The sequence below is a fragment of the Phacochoerus africanus genome, chromosome X, assembly GCF_016906955.1.
Source record: "Phacochoerus africanus isolate WHEZ1 chromosome X, ROS_Pafr_v1, whole genome shotgun sequence".
NCBI classification, from domain to species: domain Eukaryota; kingdom Metazoa; phylum Chordata; class Mammalia; order Artiodactyla; family Suidae; genus Phacochoerus; species Phacochoerus africanus.
The window spans coordinates 24748057-24759988 of record NC_062560.1 but is presented as its reverse complement, the minus strand read 5'-3'; the positions used below and the strand labels follow the sequence as shown (position 1 = coordinate 24759988).

Genomic DNA, 11932 nt, shown 5'->3' with positions numbered 1-11932 from the left:
AAGGTTTTGCATGAGATAGTACTTATCCTCACCTTCAGGGTTTCCAGTAGAAAATGAGCAGTAGCTAGCTCAAAACACCATCTCTCAAATCTTTTCAGACCAACTATTAAAGAATTCTAGAAAATCCATTTGAACACAGGTGCACAAATTAAAATCTGATGTTTTATCGTTTTTCTTTCTCATTGCTTGGTTTTATAACCATCCTCCCTCTCAATATTTTATAATTTTTAAGAATTTTTAAAGTTTGATAGTTGGCGATACACAGACAAGAAATAAAATTCAAAGGATATAATACTGTACAAGCGATTTCCCTCTTACTCTGGTTGCCTGTCCATTCACTTCTTTTTGATAATGGCAACCAGTGTCATGGTGTCACATTTTCTTCTAAAGATACGAATATCTTTCTTCCAAAGATATTCCAAATATATTCCAAAGAGGTATATATTTATATACATATACACATATAAATTCAATCATATCTTTGGAAGAAAGCATATGACACCATATATATATTTCTTTCTCAGAAAAGGTGTGATACTATAAACACTCCTCTATTACCTTTTTTTTCCCCAAACTATATCCCAGAGAATGTTTCATTTCATAAAATATGGAGCTGCCTTATTTAAAACAGAGCATAAATAGCCAAGACATGGAAGCAACCTAAATGTCCGCTGACATATGAATGGATTAAGAAGATGTGGTACCATGTGGTACATATATACAATGGAATACTACTCAGCCATGAAAAAGGAATGAAGTAATGCTATTTGCAGCAACAAGGATGGACCTAGAGATTATCATACTAAGTAAATTAAGTCAGAAAGAGAAAGACGAATACCACTTACATGTCACTTATGCCATATTTTAGATGTCACTTATATGCAGCATCTAAAATATGGCACAAATGAACCTATTTACAAAAAGAAACAGACTCACAGACATAGAGAACAGACTTGTGGTTGCCAGGGAAGACAGGGGGAGAGAGTGGGATGGACTGAGGGTTTGGGATTAGAAGATGCAAACTATTACATTTAGAATGGATATAGTTCCCTGTGCCATACAGTAGGACATCATGGCTTATCCAGTCTCTTGAGAAAGACCATGATGGAAGATAAGAAAGGGAATATATAGATATGCATGACTGGGTCACTTTGCTGTACAGCAGAAATTGGCACAACATTGTAAATTAACTATACTTTTTTAAAATGTAAATATGGGGGGAAAAAACACAGCCTAGAATCCCATTGGACAAATGCACCACAATTGATAACTCCAGTCACTTATTAAGAACATACAGTTAGGTTCTTTGAATGTGAACACTTTTCATTTTATCACATTTATTATAAATTGTTGTACTTGTGGTACATCAATAGTAAACACACTTCTCCTAAAGTGCCATTCAGATCTGTTATCTCTACTTCTTCAGAGTATTTATTCAGTCTTTCCACTCTTATAGCTAAGTTTTCTCTGTAATTTCTCCTTGCTCTTGACCATGGAGGCATTTCAATGTGGCATTTTTTGGTTATATCTCTGTCCACAATACTGGGGTAGAGATCATGGTCACTCCTTGACTATGATTTCCTACCTTCAAGACCAGTGCAAGTTCAGACCCACTCCTATGCATAACAAAGGCTTAAGTTTCTAGTTTCTCTATGGTGATTATTTTTCTATTCAAGGTGATCAGCCCAATTATCCTCCTTAATCTCCATCGAGGGTATGTTACCCATTTAAATAATGGGACTCATTTAAAGCTCTTCCAGGCTTTGCATTTTAAGCAAGCATTTATTTTTAGGTAAGTATAAAATGACAGATGTTGCTGTTTTAATAGGTACTTTTCATTAGACTAAACTTCCCTTCTATTCCTAGTTTGCTCAGAGATTTTATCAGGTGTTGAATTTTATAAAATTCCTGTATATTAAAAGATAGGATTTTTATCCTATATTACTGTTAAAACAATCTTGCATCTTTGAAATAAAGCCAACTTGTTTGTGATATATAATTCTTTCTAAATATCACTGGATTTAATTTGCTAATGTCTTACTTAAGATTTTTGTTTTTATGTTCAGATTGGCCTATAAATTTCTTTCTTGTAAGGTTCTGGTCAGATTTTGGTTTCATAGTTATTCTAGCCTCATGGAGAGTGGAGATGCATATTCTCCCCCAATCCTGGAAAATTTTGTGTATGGTTTTTATTGCTGTTTAAATATTTAGAAGAATGCAGTTAAGAGGCTATCTCATGCTGAAATTTTCTTAGACTATTTTAAATTAGGGATTCATTTTTAACAGAAATAGGTGATTATATATGTATATACAATTTGTCTTTTTTTTTTTTTTTTTCCCAGAGTGTTGGGTTTTTTTCCCTGTGCCACGCTGGGTAAGTTGTGTTTTTCAGTGAATCTATATATTTCATTACATCTAAATTTTAAATTTAATCATATACAGTATTTCACAGCATTTTCTTATTTTTAAATACCTCTATTGGGTATGTGTGATATGTCCATTATTTCTGATCATGGTAATTTGTGCCTTTTCTCTTTTAAGTCATCATAAAAACTTTTGATAACTTACAAATTTCTAAGTATTTCTAACAAACGAAATTTTGTCTTTTGGTTTTCTATTATATACTAATTTCTATTTTATTATTAATTTCTTATATTACCTATTTTCTTACTCTTTGGGTTTAGTTTGTAGTTGGTTTGGGTTCATTGGTGGACAGAAGATTAAATCAGTTAATTTTTACATTATTCATTTCAAATGTATGAATTTAATGCTATAGCTACTCTCTGAGCAGTTTTAGCTATATTCCTGACATTTTATGTCATGTTTTTGTTACTCAGTTAAGATATTTTCTAAGTATGATTATGATTCTTCTTTCACCCATGGAGTATTTAGGAGTATTTTACCTAATTTATAAACACTTAGGGTTATCTTTTCTTTATCATTGCTTTTGTTATTGATTTTATTTCACTGTGGTCAGAGCGAATATACAAACTCTGTCAGTCCTTTCAAAATGTTTGAGGTTTGCTTTATGACCCATGGTTAATTTCAGTATATATTCCAAGAGCACTTCAAACAACTTATATTCTAGAATTTGATGGTTACAGCATTTTATATATGTCTACTCAGAACTACTAATCTTATTCTTCACCCTTGCTAATTTTTGTCTACTTAATTGGTTATTGCAAAAAGGTATATTGAAATCTCTCTTTGTTGGCTGGTTTCTTTTTCTTTGTCCTTTTTTGCTTTACCTATTTTGAAACCATGTTATTAGATTCATCTAAATTTAGAATCTTAGCTCCTGATTGGTTCTCTCATCATTTTGAAAAGTCCCTCTTTGCCTTTAGTAGTCAGTCTTGCCTTGAGGTCTATTTTTTTCTTTTTGGTCTATTTGGGGCCTCACCCATAGCATATGGAGGTTCCCAGGCTAAGGGTCCAATCAGAACTGTAACCACCAGCCTACACCACAGCTCATGGCAACGCTGGATCCTTAATACACTGAGCAAGGCCAGGGATCCAACCCGTATCCTCATGGATGCTAGCTAGTCTGGTTCGTTTACTGCTGAGCCAGGACAGGAACTCTGCCTAGAGGCCTATTTTGATCTAAATCTTGTTATCAATTTTCTTTTGTATAGTGTTTAGTCAATCTTCTCGAATGCTTTGACTTCAAATTTTGGTATACCTATTTATTTAAATTAAGACTTTATTTTTTAGGTACATGGCAAAATGGAGAGAGGAAGGTAGATTTTCTTCATAACTCCTGCCCCTACGCATGCCTAACCTCCTTCTATTATCAACATGGTTCACCAGAATGATAGTTTTTTACCAAGGATGAACCTAAGATGTCACATCATAATCACTCAAGTCCATAGTTTACATTATAGTTCACTCTTGTGTTGTACATTATGTGAGTGCAAGCAGATGTATAATGACATGTATTCATCATTATGACATGATTTGGCATGCTTTTGTCGCCCTAAAAATCCTCTGTGCTCTACCTTTTCATCTCCCCGCCCCCCTCCCCGGCAACTACTGATCTTCTTACTGTGTCTCTAGTTTTGCCTTTTCCAGAATTAGATTCTTTTTAGATGAGCATATTTTATTTAGTAATATGCATTTAATGTTCCTCCATTATATTATATGAAGGTAACACATCTTTTTCATCTGCCTCATTCAAGATTTCCTCTTTATATTTGATTGTCATCAGTTTAAACTATAATATATTTAAGATTTTATTTATAATGATCATGCTTTAGGTTTTAGAATTTGTTGAGACTCTGTTGTACTTAGGTTCCTAGGTTCTCTTCTCTCTGAATTGTAGCCTCTCCTGTTTTGGCTCATGTTCTTAAAAGTCTTAACAGCAATTCTATTTTGTGAAGCCTTGTTGCTTAAATCTCTGAGCCACAAGTTTCTGCTTGATCTCTTAGTCTTCACCTTCTTTAGAACTGGCATTTGATACCCTCAGTATTTGCTGTCCCTCTTTCCTCTCTGACTTTTCTTATGCCTTTGCTTTTCACACTCCCCTAAAAACTTTCATCTCTGGCTCTGTTCTCGAGTGAACCTAGGCTAAGATAATTGTGATCATATTTAGCCAGTTTCGCTATGGCTTTGTTCTGAATCTTTGGAAAATTCTTCTGGGTACTATTGCCCATGCTGAGCACTCCTATCATTCCCTCTGAGAGCTGTCATATTCACTGGTTCACTGAGATTGAAACAAACAAATTTATTGGAAAGCAATTCACCAAAACCCTTTGGTAAGAAATAACTTCAAGTGACTTATGCACAGAAATAAATTAAAAAAAAAAAAAACAAAAAACAGTACTTAAAACCAATTGGCATTTTCATGGCAACTTAAACTGTCTGTTCAGCAGAATAGAATGTCAATTGTAAGCATACAATTTTAAGACTTGTGTCAACTTTATGTATAGAAGTTTAAGATTAAAATGTCAATTTTATAGTTAAAACTGTCAAAGATATGTGAAAATTAGATGCAGATACCTGGTTGCTTTAGGGATTAATCCAGGAATGGTTTCTGTGCAGGTGGCTAGATACTCACATTTAGTTGGGCATGGGATTAAAATTCTTGGGCATGTGTGTATGCATTTTTCCAAGTATGCATAGGTCTATTGGGTATGTGCCAATGCTTCTTTTTTAAGTTCCCAGTTAAAGTTTTCACAGCCCCACCTGTAACTTTACTCCTTTCTTTAGCCCCTTAAATATCTAGAGTGCTGGAAACATGTGATTCCACAGATGGTACAAAGTAGCTAAAACTTGAGTCTCTGGTACATTGTTAACAGTGTTATTATTTCAAATCATTGTCAATTTTGCAATTCAAGTTAAACAAATCCTTGCATTATAGGCCATATCCAGCCTGTGGTCAGATATGCTTGCCTTCAATCCTTTTAGGACCCTTAGAAATTTTTTGAGGTATTTAAAGTAGGGGTCCTTAACCTTTTCAAAGTCACAAACTCCTTGGACCTCTAGTGATGTGTATATTATTCATCTCAGAATAATATTAAATGTATATAATTAAATGCATAGGATTATCATGGAACCACTTAGAATAAAGTCATCAAAATATTAATTTGTGTCATAAGGACATGTACATTTCTTTATTATATGCTTTTAATAATAATATCTATTGGAAGGTTTAATAACTATAGCAATTTTGAAATCATTATACCCATAAAAGACATTTTAAGAGATCTGTGACACCTAAAATGTGATGTAATATCTGTGATGTCTACTGGTTACAAACTCATAGTTACTGCTAATACTATGGTTTATTAGTCATGGTAAAAGGAAAAGCTCACTTTCGGTTAAATGTAGTGCAAATATTTTTTCCATCCAAGTTCAGGGGTACTCTAAATTCTATCCAGAGTGCCCTTATGCTTCTGTGGATCCCAGATTAACCCCTGGTTTAAAGGAAGACTATTCTTACAATGTTGAAAATCCAGTAGAAATGCAATGAATACTATTTACTAAAGGTAAAGCATTAGAATTTTCTGGAATCTCTAATGCTCTAGCTCCAAACACTATAGTCACTTGAGTTTTGCTGTGGGGCCTAGAACCACGTCCAAACCTACACCTGCTAAGTTTGGTTTGAACAAACTCTTTTGTTTGAACAAGTCTCTTATAGTCTATGTCAGATCCCATTGCTTTGTTAACCCCAGAAAAATTCTCTCCCTTAGGAAAGGCTAGAGGGGAGAGGATAAAGTTTCCACAAATTAGTATACCATATGTTTAAACAAATCTGCCATATGTTGGATATAGTAAATATAACTGGGATTTTTTTTTTTAGTGCTTAACCCTGAGGAGAAGCAGAGATGTGAGTCTCAGGGCCAAGGGCCAACTGTACACGTGGGGTGGAGAGCACAGGGTAAGAACCTGTCCCCCTGACCTTCCCCACCATAGGCAGGCCCAGGGCTTGGACCTTCCACACCCATCGCCAAAGGGAGGCTGCCTCCTATTGACCAAGAGAGCTGGGGGTGGGGTTGGGACACTATTTAGCTGCCCTGGCCCTCAGGGAGGCTCTGGGAGTGATTTTGGCCACTTGAGGGTCCACAGCTGGGATATAATATATATGACTATGTCCCTACCTGCTGGGATATAGAGGATGAAATTTTTAATACCTTTTTGCTTAATATATATCTGACACTTTCAATTCATTTTAGTGTGAGCCTCTCTGCTACTTATCTCCCACTGATGACTTGTTCATTTTAATTAAACTTCAACTGCTTTTTCCTTAACACAAGGACAGAGAGCTCTTCTTTTAGTCAATGACCACTCCTATCAAACTGTTTAAATTATCCTTTAAGCATAATTAGCATAATCAGCTACAAGTATTATTCCTAATAACTGAGAGTGAGCCAGTTGGATGGCCTAAAATGAAGTACTTTCAAAGAAGCTTTTCATTTTGCAAAATTTCCTCCAACACCAGATTAGGAAGAGTTTATTAGAATTCTGTCCTAAAGAAAACCCTTAGCCTATTTAAAAAAAAAAAATTGGTTCCTTATATATATGTATCAATGTATTTGTCCGTGGAGGCAGTAGTGGTTGTTCAGAATAGACATTGCTTACTTGAGCATCAAGAATGCTTTAGTCAAACACAGAACAACACTAAAAAGATGAGAAGGTTCATTAAATAGAAGGACAGATTTTAGGGACTAATGGGCAGATGTTGGCACACAGGGTCCATACAAGACAGTTGGGAAAGATCAAAACAGCTCAACCAAGGCACAGACTTAATTATGCACCTGGTTTACACAATACACAACTGAGCTCCTTTATGTTGTTATTTTACTGACTTGGAGCAGAGCTCCCCTGCAGTCCTAAATTAAGCCAGGGAAGCCAAGGATATTTAAATAGAGCTTTTTAAAAATTGGAGACGCTTCCAGATTATGAGCTTAAGACTTAACATTCATGTGAAAATTATGTATGCTATGTACAAATTCCTCACTTGTATTCCTGCCTATAAATGTTTGTGTTATTTTCCAGAAGTTTACAGCTCTTTGACAAAAATTTAAGTTCTCAAACCCTTAGAAGTGTTTCAAAACATGAGCGAAGTGTCTCTTCAAAGTCAAAAGTCATATATATTTTTCAAAATTGGATTTTTTTATTTCATTTCATTTGTCATATGGTAGTTCCATCATTTATCCCTATTTTAATGGGGCAGTACTCAAAAATCACGGCACTATCAAAATTAACTGTGGTAACTACAGTAAATAGCTACAGTGTTACAAAGTAAAATACCTAAAATGTTTTCTTCCTTAAAAAATGACTGCAAAATTGCCTGTTCTATTAAATAAATATTGAAAGCTGTAATTTTAAGCTCACAGACTACTTTGCAATGGTCAACTTTGTTATTCATTTTCTCTCTAGTATTATATAAAAATAGAAATGATGAGCATATTAATGAAAGAATTGCACAATTTTTTCATTATAAAGTATACATCCTTTGTCAGAGTTTTAGGGTTTTATATAGCACCAAAGCCCAGTAGACTTCTACAGTCACACTCTATTTGAATATAGGGGGTAGCATTTTTCAGCTGGGAGCTTAGGAAAGTTAAACAATCTGTGCTTTCTTTGGGTTTCTCGTCTGTATAATAAGCAAATACCTGAGCCTATTACAAAGAGTTATGTTGAGACTAAAATTCGTGAAAATATATATGCTGTGGTTATTTATATTACTAATATCTACTTTTTATATCAGTTGAAGGTTTTGGAAACTGATAAAAACTAATTCATAAAGAATATCTTAAACATGTTTTATCTTAGAATGAAATTTTGCCATTTGAAACAATATGGATGGACTTGGAGAACATTATGCTAAGTGAAATAAGTCAAAGACAAATACTACATAATATCACTTATATGTGAAATCTAAAAAAGACAATAAACTAGTGAATACAGCCAAAAAGAAACAGACTCACAGAGACAGCTAACTAGTGGTTACCAGTAGGGAGAGGCAAGGGGCAGGGGATTGAGAGGTACCAACTAGTAGGTATAAAATAAGCTGTAAGAATACATTGTACAACACAGAGAATAAAGCCAATGTTTTAAAAATAACTATAAATGGAGTGTAATGTTTAAAAATTGTGCATCACTATACTGTATATCTGTTACTTATGTAACGTATATCAACTACATTTTTTTTAAAAAAATCACATATTTATCTTGATTTTTGAAAGCTGTTATTGTTTTTTTGGTTTCTTTAAGTCTTCTAAGCTAAAACAACCAAACGATGTATTTCAATTTTCAATTGAAACATATTTTTAAACTCACTTAAATACAATCAAAATCTTAATGTATGCTCAAAAATATGGTTGGGCCCTTTTTATCAGCTAGAACAAATTTCTTCCGCTAATATTTCAAAGCCTCTCCCAGCCCCTCATGCCTCTCTCCACCACCCCACCATAAAGTAGTGAAGTAAATATTACTTTGAAAAGACCTCTGAGGATATGGGCCTTAATTGTTAACTCAGCCACTGCTAGCTGGGGAATTCGGGACAGGTGATCCAGTCTCCCAGCTCACAGGTAATAATTTGCAAAGCTAGCACTAGTACATGGTAGGACCAGCTCTTTCAACCTCACAAGACTGTTTTGATGGAAATGAAAGACATTTAAAAGTTGAACTACATAGGCTAAGGTTTAGATTTAAGTTATTTAGAACTTCACCATATCTCCTCCCCACCCCCCATTCTTCAGTCATATGTCACACTCCTATACTGAGGTTGTTCAAGACGTCTAAATCCTACATTAAAATGTTAAGTTTTAAGTATATTGGTTCTACAGGCCTAAGTGAAGTTCTATGGCTTTCTTCTTTAAATGGGATGAATGATGTAGATCCAGGGTCACCTAACCATTAAGCACTGGACTAGCTTCTCTTCTAACAACTGAACATTTTTTTTTAGGTTTCAAAGATGAATATTAGATAGCACTATTGGTCTGGGTGAATGAGCTTGCATTTCCATTGTTTTTAATTTACACTTAGTTTTCAATTACATAGAAATGGAGCTCTTTGCTTATTTCTTTGGCTAAAATGCACAGATACATATTTTATCTAAGAAGAATAATACCTCCTTATGAGCTGTGGAAAATTATAAACTTCCATTAACCATTTTGTTTGGATTGAAAAGAGACATATAGTCTATAATTTATAAATAAAATGCTCACTGTGTTACCTCAAATATTGTATTTAGGTTTTTTTTTAATTTTTATATAACAAAATGTTTAAATATTTTAAAATTTTCTCAATCATAATGTCAAAATTATTTGGGGTTTTGTTTAAATAAACGTATAATTTTAGAATACTTTTATATTTACAAAAAAGTTATAAAGATGTTACAGACAGTTCCTAAACACCCCTGAGTTTCACTCCTTGATAATAGGTTATTGTGTTATATATGTCACAACTAATGAATCAATATCAATGCATTATTTTTTCAAAATTAAAATTTTTCTTTTGTGGTAAGTACACTTAAAATGGAGCTAGCCTTATAATAAAATTTTAAGTGCACAGTGAAGTAGTTCACTTAGGGGCACTACTAATGGGCACAATCTTGTACAGCAGATTGTGTACAAGATTGTATCCTTAATATCTCACTCCTGCTAGCCCCTGCCAACCACCATTCTACTCTCTTTCATGTAAGTAGAATCATTCAATATTTGTCCTCCTTTTTCTTATTTCACTTAACATGATGTCTTTCAGGTTCATCCATGAAAGGGGTCTTTAAGTTGTTTATACCTCTAAGCTATTGTGACTAATGCTACAATGAACATGGTAGTGCAGGGTTTTTTTTTTTTTTTTTTTTTGAGATTGGGATTGTAAGAATTTTGGATATATATGCAGAAGTGGAACTGCTGGGTCATGTGGTAATTCAAATTTTAATTTTTTTAGAAACATCCATACTCTTTCAGATTAGCTTCAACATTTTACATTCCCACAGATAGTACGAAAGTGTTCCAATTTCTCCACATCATTGCCAGTACTTGTTATCTTTTATTTTTTAAATAATAGCCATCCTAAAGTGTGAGATAATATCAAATTTGATTTGCATTTCCCTGATAATTAGTGATACTGAGCATTTTTTTCATGTACCTGTGGCCATTTTGTATATCTTCATTGGAAAATATCTATTCAAGTTCCTTAATCATTTTTAATCAGGTTACTTTGTTGTTGTTTGTTTTTGCTATTGAGGTATAGGAGTAGTTTGAATATTTTTAGTATTCAGCCTTTCTTGAAGGTACAGTTTCCAAATATTTTCCCCTATTCATTATGTTGCCTTTTTACTCTTTTATTTCCTTTGCTGTGCAAAAACATTTTAGTTTGATGTAATCACACTTGTCTGTTTTGGGGGGGGGTTTGCTTGTGCTTTTGTTTTCAGATCCCCCCCCCCCCCCCCAAAAAAAAACACCAAAGACCCAAGGCACCCCTGTCTTCCACAGTTGAATGCTTTCCCTGGTCATAGCAGTCCTAGACCCAGTGCTGTGCTGCAATGCAGAGTAAGTGGAGCTGGAGCATTCACTCTGCTCAGGCTGGGGCACTTGGAGGAAACCTGGCAGTCATGGAGCAGTCCTCATTCCGCTCTTTCTGCCCTGCCTCTGGGGCAAGTCAGAACATGTGCTCCTTAAGAGCCAAGTCCAGGCTTCCCATATCCTCTTGTTAATCCTAGCAGCCCTCTTTCCTCAGTTGCCGCTAAAGTACTCGGTCCTTCCAAGGATGCTAAGGCCGCAATGGGGTGAGGACCTCACTTTATCCTGCAACTAGCACTGCGCCTGGCAGCCCCCACCTAGCATTTGTCCGCACCATGGCCTCCCTCTCGGAGCTCGCCTGCATCTACTCTGCCCTCATCCTGCATGACCATGAGGTGACGGTCCCCGAGGATAAGGTCCTCATTAAAGCAGCAGGTGTAAATGCTGAGCCATTCTGGCCAGGTTTGTTTGCGAAGGCTCTGGCCAATGTCAACATCGGGAGCCTCATCTGCAATGTGGGGGCTTGTGGACCTGCCCCAGCAGCTGGTGCTGCACCAGCAGGAGGTCCTGCCCCAGCTGAGGAGAAGAAAGTAGAAGCGAAGAAAGAAGAATCTGAGGAGTCTGATGATGATGTGGGCTTCTATAACACATTCAATAAAAAAAAAAGCTGAGCTCTTAAAAAAAAAAAATCCTAGCAGCCCTATTTTAAAATGTAATGAAAACTAAACTTTTTTCTATTACATATTTTTTCATTATCCTGAATACACATTTCCATTTTCTAATTCTGATAGAGACAATACGAGAGTTGTATTCACACTTTGAAATTTAGAACAAAAAAGTTAAAAGATTAGTTTTTACTCTCCTTTATCAATTCAGTGAAGCATGGAACTTGCCAATTATTCCATCTCATTTCCCTAATATAAAAACTTCACAATTCTATCCCTAGGAATATATGAGTATGC

The 11932-nt window shown here is 35.0% G+C and overlaps 1 protein-coding gene across 1 annotated transcript; it reads left to right on the top strand.

The window, feature by feature from the left end:
* Positions 1 to 11267: 11267 nt before the first annotated feature.
* On the top strand, positions 11268 to 11641 carry LOC125117975 (60S acidic ribosomal protein P1-like). Its single transcript, XM_047764160.1, has one exon. The coding sequence runs from the start codon at positions 11306 to 11308 to the stop codon at positions 11639 to 11641; it is 336 nt and encodes a 111-aa protein (XP_047620116.1). The 5' UTR covers positions 11268 to 11305.
* The last annotated feature ends 291 nt before the right edge of the window (positions 11642 to 11932 follow it).